Source organism: Mauremys reevesii, linkage group 1, assembly GCF_016161935.1.
Source record: "Mauremys reevesii isolate NIE-2019 linkage group 1, ASM1616193v1, whole genome shotgun sequence".
NCBI lineage: Eukaryota > Metazoa > Chordata > Testudines > Geoemydidae > Mauremys > Mauremys reevesii.
The window spans coordinates 53,824,849-53,849,718 of record NC_052623.1 but is presented as its reverse complement, the minus strand read 5'-3'; the positions used below and the strand labels follow the sequence as shown (position 1 = coordinate 53,849,718).

The 24,870-nt window shown below is 43.8% G+C and overlaps 1 protein-coding gene across 7 annotated transcripts in view; it reads left to right on the top strand.

Annotated features, from left to right (window-relative positions):
* Positions 1 to 24,870, top strand: part of STARD13 (StAR related lipid transfer domain containing 13) — a 480,039-nt gene that overhangs the window by 282,471 nt on the left and 172,698 nt on the right. Inside the window, exon 1 of one of the 7 annotated variants that reach the window (XM_039530681.1) lies at positions 17,586 to 17,857. The exons of the other annotated variants lie outside the window; for them this stretch is intronic. Coding sequence (XP_039386615.1) covers positions 17,689 to 17,857 — 169 coding nt within the window. The 5' untranslated portion in view covers positions 17,586 to 17,688. Of the gene's footprint in view, positions 1 to 17,585; positions 17,858 to 24,870 lie in introns of those variants that run through there. 7 annotated transcript variants of the gene reach the window in all.

Sequence of the window (24,870 nt, the reverse complement as noted above, 5' to 3'; positions counted from 1 at the left end):
TTTCCTTCATCAGGGTACAAAGCATGAAAGTGTTACTTTTAAAGTAATCTGAGTTGAAGATGATGGTATCTATTCACAGCTCAAGAAGCGATGCCCTGATTATACGCTTATCAGGCCTGCTTTTCACAATAAAGTTTTTGAATTGAGGACAGCAGCAGAGGGTGTTTGTAGATGTAATGAAGTGAGCACTTTCCACAACAGCTGGTTTCACTTTTTTCCTCAGGATACTAAATAATCTCCATCTGTAAAAATCACTGTTTAGAGAAAGTGAGTGCACAGGCTCAGAATAACTGTATAAAGCAGCTGACAGAATAAAATAGTACAATAATGGAAGGTGCTAGAGGAGTTCATGGGAATTATGAGAAAACTGATGGGAAAAGGGCTGCTTTGTGATAATAGAATTCATGGCTTGGGCTATGTCTTCCTATGGCAAAACCAATGGGAGGCACAAAATACTTCCTTTTATCTGGCCTAAATGTGTAGTCTTTCAAATTAATTGAATTCCACCTTTTTCTTATATCATGAGGTAAATGGGAGCACCCAATTTTTCTTCTCTAAATACTTCATTATTTTATCTACCTCTATCAAATCCTCTCTTATTTGTCTCAGTTGAGATTGCCAAAGCCATGCAAGGGATCAAGCCTCCCAGCTCCCTTTGAAATGAAAGGGATTTGTATGACCAAAGCCTGTAGTTGGCTTTGAAAATCTTAAAACTCCTCTCTAAGTATATAGTCTGTCTTTTCTATCTCTCCTCAGACAGAAGCCTTTCCATGATCATTTGTGATGTCCTTCTCTGAAGCTTTTCTGTTTCTGCTACATGTTGGCGTTGGCATTGCCATTAGGGGTGCTGGGTGGAAAGTCTGGTTGAAAAGGGACGTGTGCAGTCTCCGGTCAGTACTGCTGACTGGACCCCAAAATCTGGTTACCACAGTAACCGCAATTGGCCTTCACCACTGGGAGGTGAGAAGAATAGCTGCTGGTGAAGGAGCTCAGCTGATGGAGAGAAACTTAATCTGAGGAATTGGTTCCCGGCTCCGGCACCGCCTGGGGGTGGGATCCTGACAGCATGCGGTGTTTGAGGAGTGGGGCCAGTGGCCGGGCTTGCCACCTGTGACAACCTGTCCCACCTCGTCAACTTCCCAGGGCCCTGACTCTCTCCATCCCCTCACTCCAGGGACTGACCTCCACCCTCTGCTCTGCTGTGCCCTGATGTGCTCCCGGCCTCTCTCTCTAGGAATTGACACCACTTTCCCCCCCCACCATGCTCCGATTAGGCAGGCAGGCTCTGCACCAGCTCCTCCCAGCCCAGCTCTGCAGGTGGCAGATAAGTCCTGGGGGAGGGGAGAGCAGTGAGCAATGGTTGCGCCTGAAGTGTCTGATTTTGAAAAATTAGAAAATTGGCAACTCAGGTTGGCATGTTCTGTTTTTTGCCCACTTTCTTTCCTACAAAAAGCATTAAAATCTCTTTTAGCAGTTAGAAATGTTGAGCCAAATTGTGCTGTCAATTACATTAATGAAAATACAGAGTAACTCCACTGAAGTTAGTAGAGATATTCTGGATTCTTATAGAAGAATGGCACTTTAACAGCCTGGCTTGCTTCACAGTATCACTTCTGAAGGTAGGAAAGCTTTGGTTTCATAAAAGAACAGAAGCAAATAGCTTTACTTTAATTTTTCAAATTAATATTTTGGTAGCTACTGTCCCTCCCCATAAATACTGGATCACTAGTGCGGGCAAATGCTTTTATTTCAATAAAAAGTTGATAACTTGGTTATGGCCCCAGTTAAGCAAAGCACTTAAATGCTTGTTTAAACATATGCCTAAGTGACTCCATGAAGGACTTAGGCATTGCAACACTGAGGGTATGTCTACACTACAAAATTAGATCGATTTTATAGAAGTCGATTTTTAGAAATTGATTTTATACAGTCGATTGTGTATGTCCCCACTAAGTGCATTAAGTCGGCGGAGTGCGTCCTCAATACCATGGCTAGCATTGACTCACAGAGCAGTGCACTGTGGGAAGCTATCCCACAGTTCCCGCCATCTCCGCTGCCCATTGGAATTCTGGGTTAAGCTCCCAATGCCTGATGGGGCAAAAACATTGTCACGGGTGGTTTGGGGTACATGTCGTCAGTCTCCCCTCCCTCTCTCCCTCCGTGAAAGCAACTGCAGACAATCATTTCATGCCCTTTTTCCTGGGTTACCCATGTAGATGCCATAGCATGGCAAGCATGGAGCCCGCTCAGCTCACCACTGCTGTTGTGAGCATTGTAAACACCTCGCGCATTATACTGCAGTATGCGCAGAACCTGGCTAAGAGATGGCAGCACGAGGATGATTGTGAGGAGGACACGGACACAGACATTCCTGAAAGCATGGGATGTGGCAATTGGGACCTCATTGTGGCAGTGGGGCTGGTTGATACAGTGGAACACCGATTCTGGGCCCGGCAAACAAGCACAGACTGCTGGGACTGCATAGTGTTGCAGGTATGGGATGATTCCCAGTGGCTGTGAAACTTTCTCATGCGTAAGGCCACTTTCCTGAAACTCTGTGTATTGCTTTCCCCTGCCCTGAAGCGCAGGAATACCAAGGTGAGAGCTGCTCTGACAGTTGAGAAGTGAGTGGCGATAGCCCTGTGGAAGCTTGCAACGCCTGACTGCTACCAGTCAGTTGGAATCAATATGGAGTGGGCAAATCTACTATAGGGACTGCTGTGATTCAAGTAGCCAATGCAATCACTGACATTCTGCTATCAAGGGTAGTGACTCTGGGAAATGTGCAGGTCATAGTGGATGGCTTTGCTGCAATGGGTTTCCCTAACTGGTGGGGCAATAGATGGAACACATATCCCTATCTTGGCACCGGACCACCTTGCCAACCAGTACGTAAATCGCAAGGGGTACTTTTCAATGGTGCTGCAAGCACTGGTGGACTACAAGGGATGTTTCACTGACATCAACGTGGGATGGCCGGGAAAGGTGCACAATGCTCACATCTTTAGGAACTCTGGGCTGTTTGAGAAGCTGCAAAAAGGGACTTACTTCCCAGACCAGAAAATTACTGTTGGGGTGTTGAAATACCAATAGTTATCCTTGGAGACCCAGCCTACCCCTTGCTCCATGGCTCATGAAGCCATACGCAGGCAGCCTGGACTGTAGTAAGGAGCAGTTCAACTATAGGCTGAGCAAGTGCAGAATGGTGGTAGAATGTGCCTTTGGATGTTTAAAAGCTCGCTGGCACTGTTTGCTGACTAAGTTAGACCTCAGCGCAAGCAATATTCCCATTGTTATTACTGCTTGCTGTGTGCTCCATAATATCTGTGAGAGTAAGGGAGAGACATTTATGGTGGGGTGGGAGGTTGAGGCAAATCGCCTGGCTGCCAATTTTGAACAGCCAGACACCAGGGCGATTAGAAGAGTACAGGTAGGCTTGCTGCGCACCAGAGAGGCTTTGAAAACCAGTTTCATGACTGGCCAGGCTATGGTGTGACAGTTATATGTATTTCTCCTTGATGCAAACCTGCCCCCTTTGTTGATTTTAATTCCCTGTAAGCCAACCACCCTCCCCACTTCGATCACAGCTGGCAAAGGAAATAGTCACTATTGTTTTGAAACCATGCATTCTTTCTTTATTAATTTAAAATAAAAAGGGAGATAACTGATAAGGTAGCCAAAGTGGGGTAGGGGAGGAGGGAAGGACAAGGCCACATAGTTTTGATTTGTACTGTGGCTACAATAAGCAGTTTGAATGGCAGCCTTCTGTTGCTTGGGCCATCCTCTGGAGTGGAGTGGCTGGGTGCCCAGAGCCTTCCCCCCCCCCCCGCCCCGTTCCTGGGCATCTGGGTGAGGAGGATATGGAACTTGGGGAGGAGGGCAGGTGGTTGTACAGTGGATGCAGCAGTGGTCTGTGCTCTTGTTGGCTTTCCTGCAGCTCCACCAGATGCCTGAGCAGGTCCGTTTGCTCCCCCATTAGCCTCAGCATTGCATCCTGCGTCTTCTCATCACGCTCACTTAATGCTTTCCTGGACTCTGCCACTGAATGCCTCCATACATTCAGCTGTGCCCTATCAGTGTGGGAGAACTGCATGAGCTTGGAAAACATGTCATCGCAAGTGTGCGGGGGGGGTTTGCCTTCTAATCTGTGATAACCTCAGGGACGGAGATGATAGTGGGAGCATAGAAACATTTGCACCTGTGGGGAGATAAAAAGGGGAGAGGAAAATTTAAGATGATACATTTCTGAGAACAAAAGGGAGACTCTTTCACAGTGAATCAAGCAATTCACAGCAGACAGCACATGTGGTTTAGGTACAAGGTCGCATTTTGCCTTTTATATTGAGCGTTGACCAAACAGGAAATGAAATTCAAAAGTTCCCAGGGCTTTTCCTGTGTACCTGGCTAGTGCATTGGAGTTGAAAATGCTGTCCAGAGTGGTCACATTGGAGCACTCTGGGATAGCTCCCGGAGGCCAATAACGTAAATTTGCGTCCGCACTACCCCAAATTTGACCCAGCAAGGTCGATTTTAGCACTACTCTCCTCGCCAGGGAGGAGTATAGAAGTAGATTTTAAGAGCCCTTTAGGTCGATGGAACGGGGTTGCTTGTGTAAACACATTCATTATAAAATCGACCTAACGTTGCTAAATTCAACCTAACCCTGTAGTGTAGACCAGGGCTGAGCATCACGGCACTTAATTTTTAGGTGCCTAGTAAATCACAGGAACAACACAGTGATCCACAAAGCCTAAGACAGGCACCTCAGGTCCTATACAATGAATGGGGAGAGAGAGGCTCCTTCGAATAAACAATGAGGAGTACTTGTTTTTGCTGATACAGACTAACATGGCTACCACTCTGGCTCCTTAGAATGTGATTCACAAAAGCCAGCATGCTAGGCAGCATCCTGCCTAAGCTAGCCAATGAGAGATGCTGTTGTGCTAAGTTTACCCTGTTCTCAGAGATAGGCAGCTAGCTCTGATAGTGATCCATTAAGAAGAACCCCACTCCTGGCCTAGGTGCCTATGTAGTTTCTTGAAGGAATGAGTTAGAAGCCTGCCTCACTCCACACAAAGTGGGTGGTGGAGGAGGAGCCTATCTTTACCCAACTGGGCTGAAAGTTATAAGTACTCACCAGGCATGTAGGAAACACACATTAAATTCCCTCCTTTCTGTTTGATGGGGAGAAAGAAGGAGACCCCTGTTCAAATCCTCAGAAGCATGCACCATTCACTGAGCTGTGGAATAGCTGGGGACCTCCTTCAGTCTCTCCTGTCAAAACTGTTGCACTCTGGATAAATAAATAAAGAGCAATTAGGTATGTATGTGTGAGAATGATTTTTTTTTAGTCTAGTGGTTAGGGCATCCACCTGTGGGGTAGGAGGCCCTGTCTCAAGTCCCCCTGGATCTCAGCATTCTGATTTGATTTAAATAGAAAGCAAAGGAATGTTGGAATCTAAGTTAGAAAAATATAACACTAAGTAAAATTGAGTCTGGGGCATCCATTTTGTGTTATAGAAAGATGTAAATGTATAATTACAAAATGGGGGGGGTCTAAGCTGTGTTTTTCATAAGAATCCTAAACAGCAAGGATAGCAGGGCAAGTGTTACCAAGCAGAAAAGTGTATATTAATCCTGGTGTGGTAGTGTTGTACAGAAAGTACCAAACTGAGAGGGATTATAAAACGGCTGGAGTGAATTCTAGATAAGATACTGAAATCCACTGTTTTAAATCTCTGGATTCTAGGTCACCATAGTGCCTAGTATGAAGAGCTCTCTCCATAACACTCTTTGTATTGCTTTCTCTTTAGCAAGCCTTGTGACTCAGAGGTTTGGAACAATTCTCTCCCCTTTTATGGAAAGGATCAGTTGGTGCAGTTGTTAAGTTCTTTAAGACTGGGGAGAGGTTTATTGCTGGGCTGGGTCAGGCAACATATGGGAGGAAATAGAACATTTTCCTGAGACAGATTAACTTTTTGTCAAGGCATTTTATTGAAAGTTTGGAAAATACACAGGTCATTAATTGGGTCCAGATTTAGCTACTGCAAATAGTGCAAAGATGCAGCATGCCAGATGTTTTCCCCTACTTGTGTTTTTTTTACTACAATTTCTGTTTATGGATGTTTTGATTTAGTGACATCATTGCTTTAATATAGTTCATTGTTTTATAATGGAACTCTTCTCTCTTGATTATTTTTTTGCCATAGCTGCATGTGTAAAATTTGTAAATCAACACAGTTTAACTACAAAAATAATCAGCAATAAGAGCTGAGTGGAAAATAGCTTGTAGATCAAACTCCCTTTAATTGTAAACGAGGAAAGTTTTAGGAGACAATGATCACCCATAAAGCTAGCATATTTCATTATTCCTCCCAAGTCCTCTCAGCAACAGTGTTGGCATTTTTTTCCCTATCCAAATCACGCTAGTGTAATAAGAAAGCTGAAGACATTGCGCCTTGGGACAGCGGCCTGAAAAAGATGAATTGGCTTCCCAGCATGGGCCACAAAACAGCAATGCCACCCACATCAACATTTCAGTGTCTTTTCTGAGGCTCTTGGGAAGAGATGATATGCACCCACCAGCCTGACTCCAAGCCCTTTCTGAGCCCTCTCTGTGCCTTCAGCCCAATACTTCCTCAGCCTCAGCTCCTCAAGTGCAGGTTGGGGCCAAGGTGGGAGTTTGGCAGCAGAGTCAGCTAAGCTAGTCACACTTCATGCAGAATAGTAGAGAGACATCAGAAAGGAAGCCTCCATGTTCCTCCAATTTGGGCTCCACTCAGTCCCAGGAAATGTAAGCGTTCTCTGTTCTCTGTCCAGGCAGTCCTGAATTGGGCTACAGGAGATAGAAAGTGTAGTTCTAGTTTGGAAAGTAAGTCTATACGGGGCACAATATTCATTATGTCTCAATAAATTCCATATCAACTGTGCTCAATTTGCAAGGAGAATTTTTTTTCCAACTGCCACTTCTTCCAATGTACTCTGGGCATCTGTCACATCAGTAACAGAGGACCAGCTCCACAAAGGGACTTAGACATCGTAACATTGAGTGTTGCAAAGCCTAACTTTTAAGGGCATAGAGAATCACAAGAAGAACACTGTGATCTACCTGAGCTGGGCACTTACGCTCCCTCAACAATGAATGGGTAGAGAGAGATTCCTTAGAATGCGATCCACAAAATGCAGTACCCTAGGTGGGGAGCCACTTAAGCTAGCCAATGGGAGATACCAATGAGAGGAGGTGACCTAAGCCCTGCCCCTCTTACAGAGATAGGTGGCTCGCTGCAGCCTGGACTGAGGCACCTATCTTTGCTTGTGATCAACTAAGTGGGAGAAGATAGGTACTCCTCTGCCTAAATTGCATATGGGGCCCAATCCAGTAGGCATACTCAGAGGCTACCTAACTCCACACAAAACAGCAGTGGTGGGCCAAGAAAGAGCCCTCCTTTATAACCTTTACCTAGTGATTGGGGTACTGACTCAGGCTCGGGGAGACTCCTGGTTCAAGTCCCCTCTCTGCCTGATGAGATCTGCCACCTCTCAGGTGGATCAGGTAAGTGCTCCAATGACTAGGCTATGTAGTGGTTGTCACTCTCCTAACAATGGTATTGATCTACTACAAGAGGAAAATGTGGAATTATTTATAGTCATGCAGAAAAGGTGGGAGTGTTCAATATTTATTTCTGTATGTATTTGGGAAAAAACATATGATGTGTCATATCACACAATAATATTCTTTTCATTCCACTAGTAATCTCAGGAGGATGTTAAACAGCAGCTACTAAAGTTGCACATTTTTAAATCATTAGGTCCAGATAACTTACATCCAAGAGTTTTACATTAATTGGCTGAGGAGCTCATAGGACATTAATGTTGATTTTCAATAAGGGAAAACTGGGGAAGTTCCAGAAGACTGGAAGAAAGCTAATATTGTGCCAATATTTTAAAAAGGGTAAACAGGATGACCCTAGGAATTGTAGGCCTGTCAGTCTGACCTCGATTCCAGGCAAGATAATGGAGTGGCTGGTATGGGACTCAATTAAAAAAAATTAATGGCAGGTAACATAATTAATGACAATCAATATGTCTTTACAGAAAGTAGTTTCTGTCAAGCTAATTTGATATCTTTTTTTATGAGATTATAAGTTTGGTTGCTAATGGTAATGGTGTTGATGTTATAGACTGGCTGTTTTGTGTTGAGTTAGGTGGCCTCTGAGCACGCTTACTAGATCAGGTCCACATGCAAGTTAGATGGAAGAATGCTTTTCAACCCCTGGTTTGTGGATCACTCTGGGACTTAGGCAGAAGATAGGTGCCCAGGAACCGAGAGGGAGGCAGATGCGCATATGCCCAGAGGCAGTAATGTAGGCACCTAGGGAACTTTTATTGCACAAACTTGGGCATCGAGTGAATTTAGGTGACTACAGGGATAGGCAGCAGTTGAGCAGGAGTCTTGTGTCTCACAGTGGGGCCTAAAAAGTGGATTTAGGCACCTACATCTGGGCAGAACCAGATCCATATTTTGTGTGCCCTGCCCTCCGCTCCATCTGTGCTCCATCCCAAGGCCCCACCCCTGCTCAGCCTCTTCCCCCTGAGATCCTGCCCGCCACTCACATGGGGGAAGGGGGCGGAGAGAAGCAAGCGGTAGATAGGGCCTTGGGGCAGAGTGCAGGCAGGGCCTCGGGGGGAAGAGGCCGAGCAGGGGTGGGGCCTCGGGGCGGAGTATGGGCAGAATGGGGAGTGGGGCCATCATTCAGGTGCCAGGGCCCCTTCTGAGTCTGGGCCTGGTGCCACAGCACCATTGGCACCATTGTAAACCCAGTACTGAATCTGGGGCTTAGGTGCATAAGTACCTTTGTGCATGTGGGCCAGAGTTCCTACAGACCAAGTGTGCCCTCAGCGACACCTCTGCCACCTACTGGCTCCAGATTACACTTCTAGTGCCACCTGTTAGCTGTAAGTGGGTTGGCACATGTGTCCATGAGGGCGTGGTTCAAAACCAGTGGAGTTGTATATGTACTAACATTCAGTGGGGGTGTTTTGGTTGGCTAGCTCCCAGCACTAAAAGACTGGGGAGAGGCCAATGCTCCAGGTCAGCCTCAGCCTCTGAGCCTGATTGACAGGGCGGGCAGGTTAATCAGGGAGTCAGAAGGCATGTAGTGGAAATTTCCAGAGGCAGGTATATATATATATGCAAGCAAGAATCAGGCTGAAGATAACAAGGTTAGTTCTCTATTTATAGTCATATAGGTCACCTGGTATTGTTTTGGTTCTCTGATTGGATTGCTTATGCAACAAACATAAGAGCATAAGTTGCATCCAATGAAGTGGGTATTCACCCACGAAAGCTCATGCTCCAATACGTCTGTTAGTCTATAAGGTGCACAGGACTCTTTGCTGCTTTTACAGATCCAGACTAACACGGCTACCCCTCTGATACAAGAGTAATACAGATTTTGTACTAAATATTGTAATGTAAATTTCAAGATTCACAATTCACACTGTTGGTTAGTTAGTCTATTTTAAGTTTACTTTCTGCCAATATTGGAGCTAACAGTTCATTTCTCACAAGCATTTACTACTAAAGCTGAGCACTTGAATGTCTGTGGAAAGTGAATTTGCAAGAGTTGCAAAAACTTCTATTGGGATTTGCTTGTAAGTCAAAACAAATATTAATGAATAGCTTTTGTACTATTTATTACTTCTGCTAAACCTCGCCCTGGAGTAATCAAGTCTAGGAGACAGAGGTTATCTTTGTCTTCATGCTGTTAAATCCTGGACGCCTCTGATATTGTTAACAAGGGTGCCAATTAGGGACAATGTGATGATGGGATTTATGATGTGAATCCCCATTCACTTCCAAGTGGGGCCTCCTTTGAGCTGGGGTGGCAGCTGAAAAGGGCTGTATCCCATTTATAATCTATTGGAACCATCTAATCCCTAAAATCACTAACGTTGTTTTAAAAAGCTATTTCCAAATTGTTCACAAGTTTCATGGCAAAAATTACTTCTCACCATGTGAACTTTTGCTAGTAAGTGGCAGTAGGTTTATTTTTAAAGCAGTATTATAGCAATATGAGCTTTAATGGTTTTCAAACAAAATGTTCAGGGCTCCACGTATATCTACTTGGTCACATATATCCTTATCAGGGCCAGCGTGTTCAGCACTTAACAGGATCAGCCCAAAATGTCTAATTCAGTAGTTAGACCTGATTCAGCAAAACACTTAAACACGTGTGTAACTTTAAGCACTAGACTGCAGGGATTGCTCGCTTCCAGTTCCCCTGGGAGTACACAGGGACTAGCAAATCCACACCCCCATGCACCAGCCAGCAGAGCTAACTGGCGATGCTGGGGGTACTACACAAGGAGGGTGTGGTTGTGAGACTGCATGGTTGGGAGTTGGCCAGTGTTCCTTCTGCACACAGCCCTGGCTATGGGGTATTGCTGCAAACCACGATGGGGCCCAGAGCGATTATCTTTTATGGCCTAGCAATATACTCATTTCTAGGTGGTGGTTTTGGCATGTATGGGCTGGTAAGCTTGGCGCTTTCCATGTCCCTTTATTGGTATAAATTGAGTAACTTCTTTTGTTCTCTTGTGGGCTTTAGGGCATGTGACAGGGAGCTGATGAAATGAGTCAAATCAGTCGGTTGCCATTCTTCCTTCCCCCCACTGCCTGTTGAGTCTATAAACACATCACCCGTAGGCCGAGTCCTCATCTCACTTAAATTCTCTGCTTGCATTAGAGCTCCTTTCTATGGTGTTGCCAGGGCATTAATGTTCTTGTAATCAGGACATATGTTTTATAGCAGTATTAGCCTTTAAACATGAGGTTCTTAAAATACAAATGGATAATCCTCTGATGTTAGGACTGGAGGGGACTGTGTGATTCAGAAGCCTCCTTGGCTGATTTGAGGTTACTTAATCGTATCTATGAGCCTCATTTTCATGCAGAGAAAAACGGCCTTGCACAGCAGTATTTATTTTACAAACTCCCAATCAGACAGTTTACACAGCAGTTGCCTTGCCTCCAAAACACATCAGTATTGTGCTTTCCAGTTAGACAGTACTCTGTTGCAATGCTATGCAGATGTGACTTCTTTACCTCTCAGCTGTATTGAAATCCTTAATAAATTATTTCTGCCACCTCCTCTCCCCCCCCCACCCCGCATAAAAGTCAGCTCACAGAAAAGTGGGGGAACGGGGGCGAGAGAGAGAACAGCCTAATGAAGAGGTTGGAAGCTGCAGTCAGACAGAGTGAAAAGTTTCTGGCTGCTGCAGGGTTCCCACTGCTTTTCGCCAAGTATAAAATAACTTCCACCCTGCATTAATCCTAGCTCAGCTCTCAAAAGGTTATAATCTTACTGTTCAAACAGTAAACATTAAGCAATGAATTGCTTCTGGTTGTAAATGCAGTATTTACATGGGCAAGGTTTAAACAGGTAGCTACCTAGGTTATCAAAGTGGGGTCACTAGTCACAAATGCAGCTATGGTTTAGGGGTTCATTTATTTCCCACAAAAATGTGATCTGAATTTGAAAAAGGTTGCTGCTTTCTGATGCTTCATAAACTAGCTTGTAGCTCTATTTAAAAAAGAGATGCTTATAAGATGTGTGCCAGGTACTAGATACACCTCTACCCCGATATAACGCGACCCAATATAACACGAATTCGGCTATAACGCGTAAAGCAGCGCTCCAGGGGGGGGCAGGGCTGCGCGCTGTGGCAGATTAAAGCAAGTTCGATATAACACGATTTCACCTATAATGCGGTAAGGTTTTTTGGCTCCCGAGGACAGCGTTCTATCGGGGTAGAGGTGTATGACTAAAATCTCACAACTCAAATGCCTACTACAAATAGAACTATACAAAGAGCAACAAACTAAGAGCAAAAGTGTGCATGTCTTCAGTGACTTGAAAGTGGAGTTCTGGAGTTTCCAGCTTGTTATGACTGCACATTAATAACATCTGTGCGGGTAATTTGACATGGAAACAATGTGGTTCTCGTGGTATTAATGCTTTAAAATTAAGAGAAACCATAGTTATGATTTAATTTTAGATGTGACATAACATCTCAATGTAAGTAATAATTGAGGGGAAAAGCGGTTGCAGCAGTAAGATCACATGATTATTCATTTATTGTGTGAGAACCATGAATTAAATTCCATGCTAAAAGAACTTATACGGCACCATACTCCTATCTCACGCTGGAAAGACTGGGAATACTATAATCTTGTCTCACGTTAAGCACCAGCATACTAAGGCCAGCGAGAGCTACAGAACAGAAACTGGTTTATAATCTTACACTAACAATGTGCTCAGAAAGGCTGATTGTAAGTGGACACTTTAATCAAATATAATTTAGAGTTTCTACAGTATATTGCGTGATGTGCTCTTCACCCCATTACAGAATCCTGTGCTGAACAAAATGGAGGCAGATTTCCAATGCTGTTGATGACTGCTCTTTAGTTATGCATGCACACATGCAAAGAACACCCATCTTTCAGTGTGGGGCAAACCATAATGTGGCTTTGTCACTTTCATCAGTGCTTAGGTACTGTGATAAGCACATTAGAAACACTATGCAGTCCTTAGATAGATGTTTAAGCGAGTCTCCCTTGTGATCTTCCAAAGAACTACAGTGTTGTCAAACCCAACTATTCATCCTGAGAGATGTAGTCCAGTTGTGGCGCTCATCACATAAGGAGAACTTGGACATGAGGCAACCGAATGATAGTTCCCACAGGGCACTGTCATGGCATTTCCAAATTGAAATATTTCAGGTTTTGGCTGAAATTTTTCAGTTTTGCATTTTCAGTTTTTCTATGAAAAAATCCCCATTGTACAGACGGGAAAAAACGGAGACAAAGAGAGCTCAGCAACCTATCCTATGACCCAGTGGCAGAGCTGGGAATAGAACAAGAGGGGTGTGAGGTGCAGCAGGGGGTTGGGGTGCAGGAGGGGTGTGGGGTGCAGTAGGGGGTTGGGATGCAGGCAGGGGGCTCAGGGCAGGGAGTTGTGGTGCAGGAGAGGTTCGGGGTGCGGGCTTACCTGGGGACGGCAAGCTGCCTGCCTGCCCTGTCCCTGCTCCCTCCCGCTCCCCTGCTCCCGCTCCAGCTCCAGGAAGTGGCCAGCACCACATCCCTGTGGCCCCTGGGGGAGAGGGAGCAGAGGGCTCCTCGCGCTGCCCTCACCTGTGGGTACCTCTCCTGCATAGGCGCCGACTCCGTGGGTGCTCCGGAAAAAAATTGGTGGGTGCTCAGCGCCCACCGGCAGCTCCCCGCCCCCTGCTCCAGCTTGCCTCCGCCTGCACCGCTGTGTCCTGCTTCTCCGCCCCCCCCACAGGACTTGTGCTGCGAAACAACTGATTCGTGGGGCAGGGAGGGAGGGGGGAGGAGGGGGAATGCAGAGTGCTGAGGGAAGAGGTGGGGCCAGGGCGGGGATTTGGGGAAGGGACCCAACAGGGGCAGGGAGGGGGCGGAGTTAGGGTGGGGACTTTGGGGATGGGGGCAGGGGCAGGGGAAGGATGGAGTCGGGGCGGGGTCAGGGGCAGGGAAAGGAGGGTGGGCACCCACCGGAACGGAAGGAAGTTGGTGCCTATGGTCCCCCGATTCTCCCATTGGCCGCGGTTCCCAGTTCCTGGAGCGGGGCCTGCAGCGCCATGAGGGTGGCAATCCCGTGGGCTGGATCCAAACCACTGAGGGGCCAGATCCAGCCCATGGGCCATAGTTTGCCCACCCCCGATCTAGAGGATCTGTGGTTCAGGGTGCTCTTTGCATTTATACAAAAATATACACATGAGCTGATGGTCACATTAAATGGCACACAGTTAGAACAAGTTTTGCTCTTCTAGTGCTCATAGAAACACTTTAAATAGAACACTGGAGGGGCAACTAACTCTTGATTGTTTCTTCTTTAGTGGGACCACTGTTTAAGGACTGGATTGTAACCATACGATGTAGTCTGAGTAGTGTTGCCAGGTGTCTGGTTTTTGACTGGAACTCCCAGTCAAAAAGGGATCCTGGCAGCTCTGGTCAGCACCACCGACTGAGCTGTTAAAAGTCCGGTCAGGGGCTAAGGCAGGCTCCCTGCCTGCCCTAGGTCCACGCAGCTCCTGGAAGTGGCCGCCAGGTCCTTGAGGCCCCTAGGTGCATGGAGGCTCTATGCTGCCCCTGCCCCAAGTGCCAACTCTGCAGCTCCCATTGGCTGTGAACCACAACCAATGGGAGCTGCAGGACGGAGTCTGCGGGTGTGAGGGCAGTGCGCAGAGCCTCCCTGGCCGCCCATGTGCTTAGGTGCTGCAGGGACCTGGTGGCTGCTGTCTGGGAGCTGTGTTAAGTGCTGCCGGGACCCCGCACCCCCCAACACACACTCTTGCCCTGGTCCTGAGCCCCCTCCTACACCCCAGACCCCTCATCCCTGGCCCCACCCCAGAGCCCGCACCCCCAGACCTCTCGCGCACCCTGAACCCCTCATTTCTGGCCCCACCCAGAGCCCGCACCCCCAGCCCAGAGCCCATGCCTTCCCTGCACCTGAACCCCCTGCCCCAACCCGAAGCCCTGTCCCACACCCCGGAGCCTGCACCTCTAATCAGAGCCCTCACCCCCCCACACACACCCAATCCCCTGCCCCAGCAAGTGAGGGTGGAGGAGAGTGAGTGACAGAGAGTGGGGGTATGGCGGAAACGGGGCCTTGGAGAAGAGGCAGGGGCTCGGGGAAGGGGCTGGGGCAGGGCTGTTTGGTTTTGTGCTATTAGAAAGTAGGCAACCCTAGGTGGGAAGCAGCAGTCTGACTGCAGTTGCTCTCCCTGCCATCCGGTTTCTGGTGCTGTGGGTAGCCTACAGGGAAGAACATGGGCTTGTTATAGTTCCTTACTCCCCTGTGTAGGTGCGCAGCTGGGCTCATCATGACAGAGTCCTAAGTGAGGTTGTTTCCTAGTTGTTACACATTGGCATAGGGCTGAACTGTTGTGGGTTTTTTTTTTTTATGGTTTACATTTTTTGTTAAACTCTTTTTTGTCCTTGGAAAATTCATGAGAAATGAGTTATAATCACACTGATGGAAAAAGTTTCTCCACATTTTAATGAAAATTGAAAATCCCTGTGGGATTTGAACTGCGCGTTTTGAAATATAATATATAGCGATTTTATCCAGAAGGCTTCATAAGGCTCTGTGATTAGCATCTATAAAGTTGCATAAGTAATATATGGCTAAAAGAAAGAACTCCTTTTTTTTAATAAATGCAACATAAACATACTGAGAATAAAAAGGGAAAACAAATACAAACTAAACTATACAGCAGGGATGGACTAATCAAATAATAACTCTTCCAGCGAGCAGTGATATCACTTTGGGTAAATAGCATGAATATTGCTGACATTCAGGAGTATTCAGAAATCTTATTATCCAGGGTTTTCTGCTGTGAAAAGATAGAAGACTGACTGGGACCATAACTCTACCTAGCTAGGGAAACTGGCCGAGTTAAAGGATAGCTAAGCATTGCCGTCTCACCCAGCTGCAGCTGAGCCCTTCTTGCTCCTCTGAACTCAACACGACAAGGAAAAGTGGTTCCCTTTCTCTGGATGCGAAAGAGTAAAATCTACCCAGGCCTATTCCCAAGTGCTATTTTTTTTTCTAATTGAATGTCCAGTCTTCTCTGTGACTCTCCAGAGATTCCTCGGTCCTTCATGAAAACAGAGAAGGAATGCAGCAAATATGGGATTGTACAGACAACTCCAGATATTGGTAATGGGTCTTGGGGTCTTTCACTTCTAAGACACTGGTTTGAATGTCCACAGTGTTCCCAGCTCCAGGCAATCCAAGGACCCAGCTGCTCAAACGCCTATTCCTGTATGGTAACCCTAGGTCAACCATTAATAAAATACAAAATATCGATAAATTATAACTGCCAAAAACAGTCATAGTATGTCAGGGTTGAAAGGGACATCAGGAGGTCATCTAGTCCAACCCCCTGCTCAAGCTGGACCAAACCCCAGACAGATTTTTGCCCCAGATCCCTAAATGGCCCCCTCAAGGATTGAGCTCACAACCCTGGGTTTAGCAGGCCCAATGCTCAAACCACTGAGCTATCCTCTAGAATCTATTATACAGCATGAGAATTAGTGAATAATTTGGGGTGACATTCATTCAGTGGCAACACATGCTACCGCTGCCCCAAAAATCTCAGTAACTATTATGGGGTGAGTAACTATGTAGGAGTTGGGGTGAAAGAATCCACAGGAGCTGGAATGAGAGCTAACCTCCTTGTGCACCTCATACTTGGATGGTCCTGGCCACTCAGACCGTGTAAGTGCAGATACAGCCTCCATAGTGGCCTATTTAAAACTGGTACAGAATCAACTGTGTGGTGCGCAGGTAATGCAGAGCGCACCTGCATGCTGACATCAGAGATGCCTTCACTTCATGCTGTGTAAATATAATAGTTCTACAGCATCTAGGGCTTTCCACAGCCCTCCTGCTGTTAGGTGAATTGCAACCTCCATGAACAAATTTAGAGGGATGGACAAAATGAGCTGTTTATAGGCCTTTTCCTTTTCTAATATCTGCGGTTCAGTGAAATTGCTCTCCAATGCTGTGAAGCTGCTCCCTGTGCATTAGCAGTGCACATGCTGGAAACTGTCATGATCACAAAAATCCATGTTAATGATTCTGCTCCTTTAGAAATGAGCTGTCCCTTATGGTAGGTAGTGAACCATATCATTGATATTTACAGATGTTATACACATTAACTGGCACACAGGCTAACCCATTCCATATACCACATGGCATATTGTTTTTTGAATTAGTCAGACTTGTTATCCAGATGCTAACAACAAATGGCAGCACTCTGCTTCCATGTGATTAAACACAGAGGGAATGTGATACTTTGCAAAAGCAAATGGCTGTTTTTTAAGAATATCTGAAAAACAATGTGCCCATGTATGCATCAAACAAACAAATACTTGTTTGCGGAACCAAAAGGACGAAACATTTCTCCTCACTTGGTAGCCACTTCTCAGTAACATTAATTTTAGGGATTATTACATGTCTATTAACTTCTGCTGTGTGATTGCTGCTAAATGATGTTTTCATTGGAAGGATTTCATTTGCTCTGGTGCTGGTTGTACTAGGTGGTTGTTTGGATTAGACAGCCCATCCTAAACTTCTTTTTCTAGGCAAACAGTATGGTATGATGTTAAGAAAATTAGCATGTACATCTTCTGAAGAAATGAGTAGGCAGCTTTGTGGCAGAGAGTGGAGGAGGATGCGGTTTTCCACAGCTCTGCATGCTAAGGAATTTTGCAGCCTAAAATAGGTATTCCTAGATGGTGTGTTTTGTTTTTTCAAACTCTCCTATCACAGCTCTTCAATGCTTAGTCAGCTCAGAAGCATGCCATTTGTATTTGCCTTCAACCTTGTGTGGGATTGGAAATGCCTGAACAGACTTCACTTTCCTCTGTAAGGCAGACTGTGTACTTTCACATTCTTTACTTTTGGCTGATTGGCCCTTCTAGATCATGTGAGGGGAGCTGGAATCCAGAGTTGTAGCTTTTGCCACTCCTTTTTCTTTTTAAAGCACTTGCTCTTTCCAGCTTCCTTGGGCTTATTCCCTCTTTTTTTTATTACACTCATTAGAATCTGGAATAACTATACAGGGGACCGAAGCAGTGATTTTAAAGGGTCAGAGATGTTTAGGCAGATGTCCAGGACTTCAGGCTCAGGCTGTTACTATCTAAATTCCATGTCACCTGAGGGCCAAGAGATGTACTTACGATTTGATCAGACTACGAGACGCTCTCCATACAGGATGAGTAGGATTCTTGCACGCCATCAGCTACTAACTAAAATTCAGCAAGGTGAGTTACTGGCTCTTACTGGCTTCTGTTAGTTTAATGTCTGCAGGTCAGCTTCTGCATACTAAAAACTTTAGTTAATATTTGAAATTTCAGTGTTTACCTTTTTGTACTCTGAACTGAGTCTAACAGACTCAATTTAAAACAGTCAGTGACAGCGTTCTACTGCTAGGTAATTTTTTTTATATTCACATACAAGGAACATAAAGATTCACAACAGTGCGTGATCAGTGACTTAACTATATTGCCTTTTAATCATAAACTTCTAGGTAACTTAAATGTGGGCAAATGTGAAATTCCTCTTGTCTGATTGCTTGAATGTCATGACACCAGGCTGCGTATAATTCTGCTACATGTAAAACCTATACATGTAAAACATATTATGTATTGTGCAAATGATCAATTTTACAAAGCTACTTGAGACTGCAAGAGGGTTGGAAAAGGGCTGCTCTGATAAGACTCTTTAGGAAAAACTCATGTGTGATTGTCAAAGAATTATAGAACTTCTGTCACATGTCCTTGAAGATAATTGCTGACTTGTCTTTTTGTCACTGTTTATATATATATTTATTCAGCAACCACTACACCTTCCTTAGAATGCACAGTGTTCGGGCTAAATATATACATATCAGCCTCAAAACAAATCCCTTGGCCTGTGTGCATTTTAAAAGAAATCATCTTCCAAAACTCCCTAGAACAGATGTGAAAAACGTAAATTTAAAAGCCACCTCTGTTAATTTTTCTAGGTTAAACGGAAGATCAATATATAGTATATCACTGAAGCTTTTCATTTTCCAAATCAGATGTGGACCTACATTCATACAGAAAGAGAATGCCATGTATTTTTCATCTGGGTGAAAAAATCTGGAAGATAACATGTTCTTATGCAATTCCTGTCTAGTTCCTGCTAGTTTACACCCAAGGTACACCTCTACTGCAATATAACGCTGTCCTCGGGAGCCAAAAAACCTTACTGCGTTATAGGTGAGACCGCATTATATCGAACTTGCTTTGATCCGCCGGAGTGCGCATCCCCGCCCCCACAGAGCGCTGCTTTACTGCATTATATCCGAATTCATGTTATATCAGGTCGCGTTATATCGGGGTAGAGGTGTATTGCACTCCCTTAACTAAAAACAGACAGAGTAGTGTTAGCTACTCTGTATTACTCTAACATTACTTATTCTCAATCCCAAGAATATAATGTAAACGTTGATGTGAGTTTCTGTATATGAGCAGTTAAATGGAGTGGCCAATTTAATTTGTCGCTTTCAAATATTTTCCATATCAGTAGTTGTGGAACTCTGGAAAAAGGTCAAGGATACAATTATGAAACCCTTATTGTATTTATAAAGGAACAATACATATTTCATTGCCCAGCGTTCGATGAAAGAGATTGTTTCTGTGGCAATTAGGAAACTCTGTTGTTTGCAACAGAGTTTCAGACTTGGTGATGTTTGAAGGATACTGGCCCTAACTGCAGCTCTGATATCAGGAAGGATATTATGTCATTCCATATACCCTCGATCTTGATTGAATGCAAAAAACAGGCAATTTTTCTTCCTTTGGGTTTATTTGAGAATACATGTGTCACAGTATTAGACGCAGCTTAATTTTCAGGAAGGGACTACAGCATAGGTGCTGATACTAGGGGTGCTGGGGGTGCTTCTGCACTCCCTGGCTTGAAGTGGTTTGCATCATATACAGGGTTTACGGTTTGGTTCAGTGGCTCTCAGTACCCCCACTATACAAATTGTTCCAGCACTCCTGGGCTACAGACAAAATTATTTAACAAGGCACTCTTATCTGCCTCTCTGACTGTATGACTTTCCTCCTCTAAACCTATATTTGTGCCTAGAGTATGTGCTAAGATAGCAATGTGTGCCTAATAAATACATATAATAATGGTCTACCTTTTCAAACACGTGATTTTGGGTGCCTCCATTTTTGGCTAGCTAACATGGGACACTTAACGAGGGACCTGATTTGTAGGAAGTGCTGAGCACCCACCCTCTGAAATGAGGTCCTTTTAAGGAGTCATTGTCAAGTTTCAGAGGGGTAGCCGTGTTAGTCTGGATCTGTAAAAGCAGCAAAGAGTCCTGTGGCACCTTATAGACTAACAGACGTATTGGAGCATGAGCTTTCGTAGGTGAATACCCACTTCGTCGGATGCATTGTCAGGTTGGTCACCCAAAAACTGAGGCACCCCAAATCACTCCTCACTTTTGAAAATTTAGGCCATAAATATCTATATAGATAGAGAGGCACCATGTCTAATAGTTAAGTCATGGGCTAGGACTTTGAATTCTAATCCTGTATCTACAATTTATTCACTGAGTGGCACTGGACAATTCATTTAACCACTCTCCCTCATTTCCCCCATCTATAAAATGGGGATAACATTTAACTGTTTATCTTCTTCACAGCGAGCTGTGAGAATTCATTTTTCTACCATGTTTTGATGTTAAATGTTACAATTAACTGCTAATTTATACATATATTATTAGTCAGATCTACATATTGGATTACTAGGAATTTATTACTTCTCATCTCCAGTCTTTTATGTATAGGATTCAGAGTATATATTCCTTTGGCTGGATAAGTATAACTCTCATTAGCAATAATGAATTTATGTGCACATGTACAGTGAGAATAGGCTGGTATATGTACGCCAGGTTATATGCATGCAAATACCTATCTTCATATTCCCTACAAATCATTTTAGACTCTGTGGTTTCAATGATTAGGAGCATATTTACATGTCTGCAGGGATCTTGAGACATATGCTTCTATCGGCCAGACATGTCACTATAGCCAAGCTGACTATCCAAACTGCAGGCCAGCTATTCACTCTATAGAGAATCCAAGAGTGGGATGTTAACCACTTTGAAACTCAGATATGTTCTTACCGGAAGTGTCTTCTCTTCAGTTCAGTCCCTCCTACAGACTCATTTCTTCTGCAGTGCCCTCAAGAACTGAGACAATCATATCAGTACAAATAATTTTATTAATAATGTGAACAAAACCAAGTCTAGCTGTTATACTTCTCCCTCTTCTAGGTTTCTGTATACATTCTAGGTGAAATCTTGGCTCCATTTAAATCAATGATAAAAGATCCATTGACTTCAGTGGGGGTCAGGATTTCACTCTCTCTGTCTATTTTGTTTAGACAGTAAGCAGCTGGAAGCCAGGACTGTCTGAATTTTTTTTGCATTGTCCAGCACTGTGGTCATTCTTCTTGCTCACAAATAATTAAGGATGAGCTTCACTGCTGTGCAGAGATCCTGCACAAGGACTGTGCACCACTTAAGTCCTATTTTGAGTCCTTTTGCTGTAGAATTTCACCCTATTGATGATGATTAAATAATGAAGTTCCACAGGATAGTTTAACAAGAGAGTATCTGAAAGCAGATCAGGAGATGACGATGCAAAATGGAAGTCATAGGTTGCTTACTGTGGCCCCAGTTCAGCAAAGCACTTAAACATGTGCTTTACTGCCATTGATTTCAGACTTTTTGCTTACGTGCTTTGCTGAATAAAGATGGACTTAAGCACAGGTGTAAGCAGTATGCTGCACTGGGGCCTCTTTGAGTATATACTCTCTACTTCTTGCTCATGTATCTTATGGATGATAAACAAAGCTTTATCTTGCATTAGTAAACACTGTGCATTTCAGATCTAGGATGTTTCTTAAGGTCAAGTTTTCAGTAGTCCAAGAAATTATTTATAGAGCAGTATAGGGAGCACTCAGAGCTCTCATTACAGGATATGAACCTAAGCACTAATGTTGTGTTATAATAATAATAATTTCATATCCTTGATCCATTTCTCATTAATAACATGCACTTTGGCACATGATGCTGAATTACTGTTTGGAGAAGTCCACATTAGGTTACTGCATCCTTGCTGCCATGACATTGCGTAGTGCAGTTTTTCTTCACCTTTTGAAGACAGGTCTGGTGCAGAAGCATTTCTTTGTATTTTCTTTAAGGTGTTAGTTTAAAATAAACAACATGAATTATTCCCAAGAATTAACCCACTTAATAATTCTACCACAAGGGAAATCAAACAAACTGGAGTGTCATTTTAATTAGATTATACTTTACAAGTCCTAGATATCTGGTTTGTTTTCACCACCAACTCCTTGAGACAGATTGTGGTGGTGGCCTGAGAGCGAGAGTAGTGATGATCTGCCTGATATTAAGTCGGATTTTTCAAAGTGTAATGTGTTGATGATTTATTTTCCCATATAACTCTGTTACTTTCCATGCTGAAGGGAAAGCATGCTTTGGCATAAAGCAACAGGGTATAGCATGTTTGGTTTGGAGTATTTATTCAAACTGAGTATGCTGTAACTGTGTGAGAATTCATTAATGATTACTCATGTTCTCTTTAAAGTAAATAAGGTGGCTGTCAATAACTCAAATGAGGAGAGTCAAAAAATTGTCATGATTTCAGAGCCTTTCACTAAAGCCAGTGCACAATAGAAAGTAAAAAACAGAACAATATGTCAAACAGAATGAGTAAAATTAAGGTCACACACTGGAAATATGAAGTCAAAAGTATTGAATGGCCAGAGATAATATAGGTAGAGTTAGAAATTTAGGGCCAAATTCTGCCCTCAAGCAGCCATGCGCCCCTGTCAGTGAAATCTGTACACATGTATCCACAAATTGAATCTGGACCTTGGACTACATGTTTAGGGCAATATAAAGAGTAATAATACTTTTACCTACAATGAGTAATACCTTACTCCATGAGTAGTTCCAATGATTTCAATGCCCTGGGGTGGCATAAGAAAATCCTTCATAAGAGTGATTTCATATGTACATTTTGAAAGCAACAATATAGTGCAACACTCTGCAAATGATTATAAAATGTCATACACTGTAAGGCTCAGTATGAAACTTTAACAAATTGTCAGTGTCGTCTAAATACACTTGTGGTTGTCTGCTTTATGGGAACAATAGGATTAACGACTCCAGGTTTCCTGTCTGAAATCTTGTTATTCTAGGTAAGGTTAACACAATGTTTTGCTCTTCTCCAGCTCCTCCCTGTACTCTGTGGCTACACTTCATTTTTGTGGCATTGGTATTGTTGACATACGGGGAAGGATTCATTATCTTGAACTGCCACAGCAAAATATAATACAGTATTATAATTCATCAAAAAAACTATGCTAAAAGAATGTTAAGGTTGCAAAGTCAAGCACTGAAAAATTAGGAAATGCCAGAATTAAGGTTGCCTGTGTAGCCTTCATTCATCCCCGTGTTGTGTTTTGTATTCACTTCAGGGTTTGGATAGTGTGCATAAAATAAGGCCTCGGGCCACACACTGAATGTGGGCAATAAAAAGAAATATTGAATAACTGAATGAAGCTATGATTCTGTGGAAAATATATATTATCATGTAACTAAAAACTGTATTATAATCCATATCTACAAGGGAGCCAAATTAAGGCTTTTCAGGCAACCTTAATTCTAACATTTCCTAACTTTTGAATGCTTAACTTTGCACCTTAGCATTCTTTTAACTTAGCTGTTTCAGTGTCATATTTTAATTGAAAACAGAAAATGGTAAATTCTCAGAATGGAGAGGGGTAACTAGTGGTGTTCCCCAACGGTCAGTCCTAGGACCAATCCTATTCAATTTATTCATAAATGATCTGGAGAAAGGGGTAAACAGTGAGGTGGCAAAGTTTGCAGATGATACTAAACTGCTCAAGATAGTTAAGACCAAAGCAGATTGTGAAGAACTTCAAAAAGATCTCACAATACTAAGCGATTGGGCAACAAAATGGCAAATGAAATTTAATGTGGATAAATGTAAAGTAATGCACATTGGAAAAAATAACCCCAACTATACATACAATATGATGGGGGCTAATTTAGCTACAACGAGTCAGGAAAAAGATCTTGTAGTCATCGTGGATAGTTCTCTGAAGATGTCCAAGCAGTGTGCAGAGGCAGTCAAAAAAGCAAACAGGATGTTAGGAATCATTAAAAAGGGGATAGAGAATAAGACTGAGAATATATTATTGCCCTTATATAAATCCATGGTACGCCCACATCTCGAATACTGTGTACAGATGTGGTCTCCTCACCTCAAAAAAGATATTCTAGCACTAGAAAAGGTTCAGAAAAGGGCAACTAAAATGATTAGGGGTTTAGAGAGGGTCCCATATGAGGAAAGATTAAAGAGGCTAGGACTCTTCAGCTTGGAAAAGAGAAGACTAAGGGGGGATATGATAGAGGTATATAAAATCATGAGTGATGTTGAGAAAGTGGATAAGGAAAAGTTATTTACTTATTCCCATAATACAAGAACTAGGGGTCACCAAATGAAATTAATAGGCAGCAGGTTTAAAACAAATAAAAGGAAGTTCTTCTTCACGCAGCGCACAGTCAACTTGTGGAACTCCTTACCTGAGGAGGTTGTGAAGGCTAGAACTATAACAATGTTTAAAAGGGAACTGGATAAATTCATGGTGGCTAAGTCCATAAATGGCTATTAGCCAGAATGGGTAAGAATGGTGTCCCTAGCCTCTGTTCATCAGAAGATGGAGATGGATGGCAGGAGAGAGATCACTTGATCATTGCCTGTCAGGTTCACTCCCTCTGGGGCACCTGGCATTGGCCACTGTCGGTAGACAGATACTGGGCTAGATGGACCTTTGGTCTGACCTGGTACGGCCGTTCTTATGTTCTTATGTTATGTTCTTAAAATCTGTCATGTGGAGCCATATTTACCCCCAGTTTGGGTCACTGTTGGGATTCAGACCTTTCGATCCACAGCATAGACCTCCACCACCTGGACTAATGGAGTAACTGGTAGCAGTGTTAAGGTATTGTCATCTATGTGGCCCAGTCACTAGAGGGAGGATGAGACACACTTTGCCAGTAGGTTTAGCAGCTATTTGCTGACAGCAGAAAAATGGTAAGACTGAGGACTTGTGGGTTGAATTCCAGGTTCTATAGGGGAGTATGCTGTAGAGGTGATAGACCCTTCTGCCCCTT